The sequence below is a fragment of the Paramormyrops kingsleyae genome, chromosome 21 (assembly GCF_048594095.1).
Source record: "Paramormyrops kingsleyae isolate MSU_618 chromosome 21, PKINGS_0.4, whole genome shotgun sequence".
In the NCBI taxonomy this organism is placed as follows: domain Eukaryota; kingdom Metazoa; phylum Chordata; class Actinopteri; order Osteoglossiformes; family Mormyridae; genus Paramormyrops; species Paramormyrops kingsleyae.
Genome location: NC_132817.1, coordinates 19,618,890 through 19,631,265, shown reverse-complemented (window position 1 = coordinate 19,631,265; position 12,376 = coordinate 19,618,890). Strand labels below are relative to the sequence as shown.

At 43.7% G+C, this 12,376-nt stretch overlaps 1 protein-coding gene across 4 annotated transcripts in view; it reads right to left on the bottom strand.

Moving 5' to 3' along the window:
• LOC111841057 (inactive tyrosine-protein kinase transmembrane receptor ROR1-like) overlaps positions 1-12,376 on the bottom strand; it is a 71,716-nt gene that overhangs the window by 24,831 nt on the left and 34,509 nt on the right. For 3 of the 4 annotated variants that reach the window (XM_023806543.2, XM_023806544.2, XM_023806541.2), the window contains one exon: positions 4,753-4,818. The exons of the other annotated variant lie outside the window; for it this stretch is intronic. Coding sequence is in view for 1 of the 3 variants with exons in the window: in XM_023806541.2 (XP_023662309.1) it covers positions 4,753-4,818 (66 nt within the window). In the remaining 2 variants the exon portion in view is untranslated. The remainder of the gene's footprint in view (positions 1-4,752; positions 4,819-12,376) is intronic. 4 annotated transcript variants of the gene reach the window in all.

Here is a 12,376-nt window from a genome sequence, read left to right as displayed (position 1 = left end):
TTTGCTGGATCCGTGTAGATCCAATGTGAACTCGCTCCCACTATGTTTTTAGTGGTGTAACGTTTTAACTGAGTACTTCAGATTTATTTAACAGATACTTTAATCCAAAGTGATATACATTTAACAAAGCAGGGTCAGACAATGCCTGGAGCATTTGAGTTTATGGGTATTGTTCAACAACGTAATGGTGAAACTGCTGTTCCAACCATGGGATTTGAACTGCTGACTTTCTGATCATGGTATGGCATCTTAACATGCAGAGCCACACTGCCCGACATTTGCAATAAAAACATCTCAGGATTCCCTCACAAGATTATTGTTATTATTATTATTATTATTATTACTATTATTATTATTATTATTATCCCACTAATTAAGAATTTGGGTCTTTTTGTAACGGTACAGTTGTAAATCATATTTCACCCCTCACACAATTCAGCTCAATTTTCCTTCCAAAAACATATGATCCCCCCTAATTTCATTCTACAAAGAATTTCAGCTTAATGGTTTTCCGTTTCAGTTACAGATAAATGACTTCTCTATAAGTTGCTCTAACAAACAAATGTATTCACGCCCGTGTTTCCATACCAATGTGTCTCCCCCCCACGGCCCTTTAAGACTTGTTTACGAGGCATTTTACGAGCGTCTTCACGATGACAAGCAGCCCTTATGCCATCTTTCCAGGCGGCATCTAAAAACTCTTATGTCACATAAAAAAAAGAATAACACTTCGGAAAGTTCGCCCCCGAAAGCTTGTCATGTGCCGCCAGACGTTTTCCTGGTTTTGTGCGTACGCCAAAACAAACACGGTAACTGCACATTTTCATAACCGCGGGAGAGGCCGACACGTCTTGCGGTGACCTCAGAGAATGCAGACGGTGCAGGACCTGGGAGCCACCACTGCAGGACTGTGGGAACGGCATCTATACTCATCCATATTTTAACAGCCCCGCCCTCCCAGCCCCGCCCCCTGCAGTCATGTGACACGGGATGTTTCTCTCATTCTCCTCAGTCATGGTTCCCATTGCTCTGCATGGTGTCGGTATCCCACATCCACCGTGACCAAGGACCTGCCAAAAATAGGCTTCCTGTGGCGAGTCCTTCCTTCGTTGAGCCAATGAATCTGATCTTTCCTACATTTCCTGCCATGGACCCACGAAGTGGAAAGAGTTGTAATAACTGTGATCACAGTTTGAGCAAAATCGCTTCAAATATGTCTGGGTCTATCAAAAAGATTTCCATTAATTTCTGATATTATATCCCAACATGCTGTAATAGCTAGATCAGGGTTCTTCAAATCTGGACCTCGATTCCAAATATATTCCAAAGTGTTTTCAGTTCTCCCAGGTAGTTAGTTTAATAATTACTGATTCTGATTGGTCAGAAGCTTCACGCCTGACTGACAGGTAAAGGAAGGCTGGAAAACCAGCAGTGCTCGGACCTCGAGGACCGTGATTTGAATAACCCTGAGCTAGATTATAAAGTTTAACCAGTGACTAGAGGACCAAAATGGTTCCAGCCATCTTCCAAACTCTCACCAGTAAGGTTTGCATGTGCCAGAAGCTGGCCTGTACGCAGTAGGCAGGCCTGATCCTGGACAGCTTTTATCCAGGTTTTCCATCCTACCTGCTCTCTGATGACCACATCTGATCTCAGGCAGATAGGAACTCATCAGGTAGGATTCAAAACCTGCTGGACAGCAGCAGCCCAGGACCAGGTGGCCCTACTCCTGGCCTAGAACCTGTATGTGGCAGCGCAGTGCGTAATACAGGGGAACTGTATGTGGCAGCGCAATGCGTAATACAGGGGAACTGTATGTGGCAGCGCAGTGCGTAATACAGGGGAACTGTATGTGGCAGCGCAGTGCGTAATACAGGGGAACTGTATGTGGCAGCGCAGTGCGTAATACAGGGGAACTGTATGTGGCAGCGCAGTGCGTAATACAGGGGAACACCTTGTGTCCATAAAGGTGTCCGGCTTTTTGAAAGGATGATTCCAGCATGAATTTGAAGCCACAGCTGAGCGTGATTTACGTTTACGTTTCATTCTCTTAACATATGTGTCCGGGATGTGACGCCGGCCCATCGCGTGCATTATGAGCAATTTAAAAACCCAAACTCACTTAACTGCCTAGCTCTGCAATGCAAAAGGAAACTTACATGATGTGGGGAGAACAGGCGAACTCCTGAAGGAGAGCAGAGGCGGATTTCAAAGCCTCACCCCAAGAACGTTACCCACTGAGCCACTGTGCTGCCCAGGAGCCCGTAGTCACACACAAATTCAACTTAAAGACAGATGTAGGGAGCGGATCTTGTCCATAATCTGGGGCCCGCCTGTACGTTACTCTCATCCATAAGGAATTTGTCTCTCCTGCATTATTTCATGTTTGACGAACGTCATCATTGACTGTTTGGGTCTTATTCTCTAATCAGCAATCCAACCACTGACAAATCGCTAAAATGATTAAATAAAGAAACAGAAATTCTCATTCACTACCCCTAATCTTGAATCACAAATCCTGGCTATGCAGAAGCATTAAATTGATTAAAATGTCTGTGCTAGGAAACTATTACTTCTAACCAGTTCACACGATTACTCATGTCTGAATTATGAATCATGCATTAATGGCTGTTTGGAGACATTAGCAGAAGTGGAGCAAATTTTGGCTTCATCTTACCTAAGGCTGATTTAAAGGCTAGATGGCCTTTTATATCTTGCCTCCTGTGGCATATGTGGTGAAGATAATTGAGATGTATGCACACGCACATTGTTTGAACAGAATAATTCCTGGCATATATTGTATGCATATTGTAGCTTGTATATGACAAGCTAAGAAAAATATGAATACACTAAGGTAATTCATTTACAGAAGTGAATAACCTTGAACTAGTTGTGGCTGAATGTTCAGTTATGCAGGTTTAGGGATCATCTTTAAATTAGTCAATCTATCTATGCCAGTGTTTCCCAGTCCAGTCCTTGGGGATTCACAGATGGTCCACGTTTTTGCTCTGTCCCAGCTCCCAAACACACCTATACCAGATATTCGGTTTTCTCAATCACTGGATTATTTGGTTCAGGTCTGTCGGGAGCTGGGATGTGACTTGTCTTGGGGGTGGCTTGGGTAGTAGGCAGTTAGTTCATTTTTAACGGGGGGTGGCTCAATAGAGTGGTCCCCCAAAATCTGTCAAAAAAAAAGTCTATAGAAAGTTATACTATGTGTGTGGACCGGTTGCTCCAAATTACTGATTGAGTGTGTTTCAGATGGGGTTTTTGATCTATGCAGGGGCAATTCTAAGATGTTTTAAAGGTGGGGGCCATAAAAAGAAGCATAATTCATGCAGAGGGGCCAACTTCACCATTAGCCAATGGTGTGTTTTGAATCGGTGAGTGACAGGGGACGGGCATTCCAGGAGCCAATCAACTTGCAGCTGGGGCCAGTGGCCTTGAAGCCCTGCCCCTCTATTTGCCCCTGGCCCTATGAATCTTGCAACAGACTTCATATCCCACTGCAACAGATGGGTGAAAACTAATTCTATCAACAGATGGGTGAAAACTAAAAATGGATAGAGGGATGGATGCATGTATGCATCTAAATAGAGTCAATTAAAAAGCCAAAAAGAATTTGGTTGATAGAATACCTTTCATTCGCAGCCATCCTTAGCACTTTTGTTAGAGGCACGATTTAGAAAAACAATCACTGCATGCGCTGCCCCATCCACAATTTTTTAAAATAAGAGTGCAATGCAATTCGTACGCAAGTTGCATATTTCTGCACTACATTAACTAGCGGGCAACAGAAGAGCTACATCTGAGGACCAGCCAACATTTCCACAAGACACCCATTCTTTGTTTCAGGAAACTGGTTAATACTGTAGAGAAAGCCGACAACGGCAGTCTGAAATTTAAACTAATGATTTTGCTGTGACACCAAATGTTTTTTGTAAGGGGTGGGGTATACAGTATAAAGCCTGAATATATCCATAACATCACAGCTGCACCTGAAACCCCCGGGACCAGGGAGATCACATCCTGTATTGTTTCTGTAAAACAAATTGCACAATAAAAAAGTAAAATGAGCGGCGAATTAGTACACTAAAGCTATGCTCTGCCCTTCCAGTCCCTCGGCCCAATCATTCTGTTCATTCTGCAAGCCCGTTAACCCTAATAGGCTCAAGTATGGAAAATCAAGAACCGAAGAAACATGGTTATAGGACCGGTGACAGAGTTTTTTGTGCATTTTACAGGGTTAGTAACAGGTATGACATGTTCTAGCTGCTCGGAGCATATTGCTGCTGAACTCACACCAATATTACAGCCTAACGATAAAACAAGGCAAACAGAAACATCTGTCTGACAGCGACCGTAAGAAAGTGAGAATATTTGTTCAGTGGTTTTTACAGCAATTTTCACAGGAAAGATATAAAATGTGTCTCCCGGCTGCGAGACTTTGGATTAGACGCAAAGCCGGTCATGGTCCATAAAGTTGTCCGGCTTTTTGAAAGGATGATTCCAGCGTGAATTCGGAGCCACGGCTGAACGGGATTTACGTTTACGTTTCATTCTCTTAGCAGACGATCTTATCCCAGGCTTATGTCCGAGAAGGTGGAAACGTAACGCCGTCAGCACGAGATGCTACAGGGTCTGCGAAGGCGAAAATGCGTGCCGCTGATTACATGGCCTGATGTTTCCGCGCTAGGAACAAAAGGAGTTGATTGGAACGAAACAAACAAACATTTATATAAACATTCCCACCTTTCTCCGCGCTGCTGGAGACATTCTGGGAGAACGTGGCCAAGACATTAGGCTCCGGGTCTGATCCTAAAAGAAAGGACAAAGATCCCGTTTACGGATCATTTTTAATAGACATTTTGGGGTCAGATCCAGTCAGAGAGGTACTCATCCAATTACCACCCACATGCATACACCTGGTAACAAAATGTGCCCCAAACACTCTTGTTTGAACAACTCTGAGCGGAAACCCACATGGTATGGCCTGTGTCTCTGCGGGTTAGGGCCGCACTGTGATCGGAAGGTTGCCAGTTCAGATCCTGTGGTGTGGGAGTGATGTAGCCATTGGGCTCTTGAGCAAGGCCCTTAACCCTGCCCCCCCCATTGCTATAACGAATGACCCTGCTAAATAAGTAAAGGTAACAGAAACATACAAATCACACAGCCATATAGCAGAAGTGGGATTTGAACTTTGGCTTTGGAATGCAGCAAACGACTGGGTGCAATGCTACAGCAAATCGTAGCCAATCCCTTTCATGTTCTTTCCACTTTACCAACAAGTGGGTCGACCCGAGGAAGGGTTTGCCACATTGCAACAGTCAGCGCAGAATAATGTTTAAACTTTGGCTGGCTCAATCCCCGAGTTTTTATAACCTTCTTTTTTCATTGCCTCACACCAAAAGCCAGAAAACCCATCCAAATGTAAAACAAGCCTGGTAATACATCAGCCTGGTTTCCCGCAGCGGAGGGACCGAACCGCGGGCGTGTCCAGGGAGAAGGTCGTGGTGCCCCCCTCCTCGTTACCCACCCCACCGCTGGTGCTAATTAACACCTGGGAAGCCGTTGACCGCACAAGACCACTAGATACGCATGGGCGGGTGGGGAGGGAGTCCATTAGCCGACCGATTGCTTTTCAAAGGAGAGAAGGCTGGATGGGTTAGCGGCTGTTTTCTGACTCGCCGCTCATCTAACTAGGTGAGTATGTGAAAATATGCAGCTTCAATCGACCGTGCAAAAGCAAGTAATAAAAAACCGGCCTGAGAAACTTCATGTTTTCGTGGTAAACAAAACTCCCCTTGTGGAGTAAAAGGTGGCATTTTGTCAGCCTTCTAAGATTAGGCCCAAGGCTGTTCTGGCGGGAGATTGTTTAAGAGAATGGCGATTTCGGAGGCCTGTGGTGGCCAACGGTCGACACTGACTCCGACTCCGGTCATTCTGAGAGTAGGCTGCTGTCTCTTGGATACACACTGAGACACCAGGGATATAAGAAGCTGGTGATTTACACAAATGATCAGTGATGTACCAGTGAGACAGGCCCAACGGGACTCGGTGGCTCGGACTAACCGACTTGGGACAGACGCGTTCTGTTACTGATTGACAGAAAGGACATAAGGATGTGAAGGTAACTTTTGCAGCTTTAGGTCCTGCACTGTTCTGCCTTCACCCCTTGAACATTGTGCGGCGAGGTTTGCAGACGCGGCAGCAAACACAGGGGAATTTAGACGTGCCGCAGTTGCTCCCGATCCCAACATCCAAGCTTGAGATGTCGCATTTGTACGACTGAGCTTGGTCTCTTGCTGGCTATTAGTTATAGCGCACATCGTTGTCTTAAGCTTGGATCACTGTCATTTCCGAAGGGTTTCATATCACACTGATGAATCAGAACTTCTGAATTTCTTCCATTCTTCAGGAGAAGAAATCCTACCTCTTCAGACAGAGACTTACTCCATGTGAGACTAATTAATCTACCATGTTTGTATATATACTTATTTTAGCTCTCATACACTGTCTTGATGTATTTGTTACTATAGATTACTATACCTATTACCTCATACAATATTACTACCATAGGATGTAATTAGGTAACAGTTACTCTTTTTGTTTTTCTGTGTGGAGCTGGGTTGTATTAAATCACTGTGTGCTTTCAACAAATTAATGCTAAGCATGAATAAATGCAAATGCAGCCGGAAATTGCTATGTAAATGATACATATAATCAAAAGTATTTCTTTAGCACAGAAAAACCACATATATTAGATATACCTATATATACACATACTGCACACGTGCACACCAAATGTTGTATAGCATTCCTGTCTGGCTGTTGCAATTCCGTAAAAAAAATCATAAAAAATGATAAGTCCTTTTATGTTGCACCCAAAATATTTTTGAATAGTGGTGATGAATATCAAAGATGGCATTATTTTCTATTTTATTCATGAATAATGCTTTGTTTTGGGATCTTAAATTAGTTCTTATTAAGGGTCTTAACACTTGCCAGCTCTGTAAATAATTTTAATTAAGTGAACATATTTGTGGCCTAAGACTCTTTTATCAAGCATTGTTTGGAGTTTGGAGACATCCTGTATGACCTTGAGTCTGAACTCTCAGTGAACACGTATGGTACCCAGAAGATTAATTTACAGTGATGAATTACAGATGTGTTCATAGACTCTTACAGGATCATTGACATATTAAAACTGTGTACTTTGGACAATGCAGATTTGGAACAAATAATGAGGCCCTCAGTCCTCCTTCAGAGTAATTTCTTCTTTGATGATCAAGTTCAATTAGTGAATTCTCTCCTGCCCCTTCACCACCTTATCTGCTGTCTGGGGAGCGTATTGGTGCAGAAAGGCTGCCGTCGCATCATCCAAGTGGGTGATTGAAGTGACTCCCCATTGGTTCTGTCAAGCACTTTGGGTCTCTTGGAAAATGCTGCATAAATGTAACATTCATTCATTAATTCATTCAATTAATTAATGAATTCATTTGAGGATAAAAAGAGCCACTCAGATTGCAGAGCCCATTATGCAGACCATGACCAGGACAAGTTGACTGTTAATCCAAAACACTTACCGATATCCCCAAGCACAACATGATGATTATTATTATATTATGTACATGTATTAAGAAGTATTTCCAAGTGGGTTAAGCAAGTCACAATATGGATTTATTGACTTCCAAAACACACACTGCTTGTGTGCCATTAAGAGGTTAACACTTTAGAAAGTCATTTCTGTTGTTGTTATATCTTTCAGGTTTTCGACATCCATCTCCTGCAGGACTGAAATGAGAAAGGCAGAGAACATTGAGTGAGAAATATCTGTAGACCAAGAGGAAACACGCTCACAAAGGTTTCCATTGTGTTACCCAGTATCCCATCTGGCTGTCCAGTGAAACACCCTGACGTGCTCACCACAGACAGCATTCTGCATGCAACACCCCCAGTCATATCGCTCCCACTGGCTATTGCTCTTCATCAACACGTCACGGCCCAGGTAATTGGATGTGGCAGCTTTTTAACTGTCAATAACAGGTAAGAAATACTGGGCTCCAAGTGAGAGGACTGGGGGGGAGTTGCAGATCTGGGCCTGATTAGCTGGCTTCATTCCCAGTGGTGACCAGGCCCAAAGTATGCTTAACTGAGGAAACTGGAAGACCCTGTAACCCTTGGACAGATGGCTGGGACAGTACTCAAGATTGTCACATTTGATCCAAAAGTTTAGGAGTCCCAAGAACAATTATTAAACCAGAAAGCCAGGGTGTCGCTTTTCATGTCTCATTTCAGATTTACCGTTACTTACTATTCTAATTACTATACGAACATAGTTTCCATCTGTCATTGTCGGTACTACTTCAGAATACAGTTCTTCTTGTTAAGCGGCGCCAAGGAACAACATAACAACTGTTAAATCTGTTAATTTATGCCTAGTGTAGCTGGGATGTAAAGTCTGTTACCATGAATAATGTTTCACATACTATATTCTTGGCTCTGAAAACAACAACTATCCCATTCTCCGACCTGCATTAGAAGTTGGTAATCGCTCTCTGCAGATTCCCCCATGTTATGCTTACCCTACTTGGTAGGTGCAATAAATTCAGCACAGTCGGTGAACATGATGTAATGATTCCATTATTGCTGCGCTTTCTGTTTCTCAGCCTCTATAAAATGATGGCAAAGATATTACATCATCATTTAGAAATGCTTCTATTAATTAATACACATGCACATATATGATGGTGTTTGTGGTATAAACAACAGAAAATAGTACTTAGAAACAGTACAAATGCTCCCTTTACGCTGTAGCATTACATGCTACCTTGAATGTGTGTATCCTCTGTCCATAAGGTCATTAATTCACTTTCCATATCCACTTGTCCCATGCGGAGATACGGGGGTCCGGAGTCCATCCCGGAAGCAACAAAAACAAGGTCGGGAACAACCCAAGACTGGGCGCCAATCCATCACAGGGCGCAGTCTATAAATTCACAATTTAAAATGATTCACCTCATCTGGGTTGAACATGATCTGCTGTGCAGCTGAACCCATTTGTGAAGATGACGGCAAGAAGGTGCAGAGGGAGGTTGGGTGTCTGGTCACATCGGTTTCCCGCCGCTCTTCCCATCTGTCCTGCCCGGGTCGTTTCGTTAAGTGTGGGCAGGGATAAAGAGATCTGTGTCGTTCACGTGCACGTGAGTCTGCAGGGCTGAGCGCGGAGGAAGGACCAGGGATTCTCTAGAGCTGAGTTGCCCAAGCCTGACGCAATGTTGCTTAACGTTTTATAGAGTTTAAGAGGTTTTACGGCAAAATATTTTTAAAATGTTAGTCACAGTTAACCCTTGCCAAATTTAGTCTGAACACGGCACCTCATAAATTAGCCTCGTGGAACAAGGACTGTAACTCCACCTTCTCCACATGGAGATTTTGCGCAGCTGTTTCACTCCATACTGAGGGGAGCTTATACATTTAATTCACTTTCATCTCGCACTTGGCGGCTAATGGTGAAAACAAAATAAGAAGAAAGCCAAGATCAGAGGGGCATTGTGTCCTACGCATCTCGCACGGATGATCGTTGATGGGACTTGTAATCACCTAAGCGTTCAGAAATATAAACCATATGTTAAAAAAACGTGGTGAAATGACCATAAAAATCTGCTAAGCCATTTTTGCATAATTAAACCAAAAACGAATATCAATCAGATCTAAGTACCTCTGAAAAAAACTCACTTAAGTTATATAATGGCAAATGTAATGATTTTCAATGTAATTAATTCTAATGCTGACATTAAAAAGAGAGATAATAGCTTTACATGTCAACTCCTGTCCAATAAAGTTGATGGATTTCAATCATATAATGAGATATGACCCTCTTATTGGGTTTGGACAAACCTGTAGCAAACACTAAAAACACTTGACAACATATTGTGATTTCAGTGTCTGTAGTGCCCTTTGCATCGCTTAGCGCAATCAAAATTATTTATGCTGCATTTCTCCGAATGTAAATGAAATAACTGAGCTGGCGAGGCTGAGCCGGGGCCTGAGCCGGGGCCTGCGATGGCTTCTGCAGGCCGCTCGCAGAGGCGAAAGGCATCGCTAATGGATTCAGCAGCTCCGTTAGCTCTCCAGTAGGGCTCTTTAGCGGAACGTAAGCTGGGGTCAGCGCTGTCCGTCATACCGCTACATAACCGGGCCTTTTATCGGGGACCCGTATCCAAAACGATCTACACTTATAATCCATTTATTCAGCTGGATATTTTACTGAAGAAATGTAGCTTGACAGGGAGACTCCTGGGACGTGAACCTTGGGGTCATAAGTCCATTTCCTTAAGCACTACTCCACCTGTTTGCCTTTCATCCAGAGTCACCTCTACCCAAACGAGCGCTGGCTTTACACAGAATCCTTTCATGCAGCTGGATATTTTTACTTACCCGGCAGAGTGAAAGCCTTCAAGAGTTAAACTTCCAGAGCCTCGCTGGGACTGTATTTGATACCATGTCGGTAATGACAGACCGCAACCACTACAGTACTTTTTTAGCACTTTTTGCCTACTTCTTTTAACAGTGGAGGACCTTCATCGTGGCAGTCATTATAACCTTATAAACCTGCCATTGTTCGTATGCGTGCTTCATACTGCTTCCAGTGACGCTGTCGGCGTTTTCACCTGCGACGGCCAGTTCCTTCGCTTGCCGTCTGAAATCAGTAGGACATGAAAAGCATTCCCGAGGCCTTCCTGTTTGCTGCATTGGAGAAACGGCCCGCTAATTGAGATAGCTTCTGTAAAAACAGAATGTGGAGTGTGCTGTTCCACCGTCCAGCAGCCTCTGCCTTGGTTCATATGGCAAATATTATCGCTGAGAAGGTCCTGGTCCATGTGAGAAAATACAGCGCTCAGCAGCTCCTACTAAATGATTTATTTTTTGTGAAAATGCCAGGTCACTCCAGATGACGAGTGTCGAAAAGACAGAGACAAGAGAGGAGGCAAAGGAAACTCAATGTTGACACTGAACTGGCTGTAAATCCCTCAAAATCCAATTAAAATCAAATTTGGGTCAGTGTGGTTCTTTTTTTCATTGTCCCACAAGAGGTTGATTTCAAGTTGGTGATAGTTTTCTTTAGTGAACTTTTTAATAGCAGATTAAACAACAAAGATTTTAAAAGATGAGAAGGGCTTAAAATGTGAAAACGTGACCCTTCATGGCCGTGTCAAGAGTTACACAAGGAGTGGCATAAAGCCACACTTAGTGGGGGAATAAAGGCGCAAGAGTCATGTTTCAATAGCGAAGGACTCCCTTTAGAGCGCCTTAAGTGCCGGATCAACACCACTCCAGCCGCAAGCGGGCGAAGCAAACGCGGGGTCCTGGGGTGGGTGGGGATATCGGCATGACAACAAAGAGGGGTCCTGCTATGATGCCCAAACTCTCGTGGGGGGAATCCGGGAGACAAAACAGGCAGGCAGACGTGGTTCACCACATGAGCCGCAGAGGTCTTCAAAGGGGCCTAATCGATGTCAGCAGAAATGTGTGTGTGGGGGGGGGGGTATTCGCAGACGACCCTGTTAAAAGGCAGGGGGCGGGAGACCAGACTGAGACGTACGACGGCAGCAAAGTCAACACTGAAGGGGTAAAGGACTGGATTTGGACAGTTTCTCCCTGCTGCAATCTTCTTTAACCACTTCAAGCTGAACCAACCCAAGTCCCACTCAAGACACAGCGTTTCATATTTGTATCTTAGCAGAGTTCACAGGTCATACTCCCATAATCCCATTTTCTGGAGGCAAAGTAAGTATATGCCTGCATTCATTTCTAAATTGAATCATGTATTGTGTAATATGCAATATGTGAATGTTTTATACAGATTAAGATTGTTTTCACCACAAATATATATAATGACCCGGATCCTACCACACGATTCACATATTGTATTTTTCACTGACCACAATAACATATTTAAAAAATTACTATATTGTATTTCTGGCATTTCCTGTTCCTTTTCTAGGAAAACAATTATTGGAAAAGCTCTTTTCTCTAAGGGCAGAGTGGTGACACAGCCCAGACGTCGACACCAGAGAGTCTCAGTGTTAACGGTGAGCAGGTAAATGGCCACAACCTGGTTTGTGTAAAATAATCTACGCTGAAACTTCCAGGCTGGATTTCTGGAATCTGCTGAGATCAAACACTCCGATAGTGGGAGTAACAGACTGCAAGGGGAAAGTGTGTGTGCGTGTGTGTGTGTGTGTGTGTGTGTGTAGGGGGTTGCTGTCTCAGCAAACTCTTCTCTCACAGTCCCTTAGTCTCCACCAACATGCTTTTCTGGACAGCAGAGATCATTGCAGCAATGAACACTGGACCATTAATCTCATGAAAT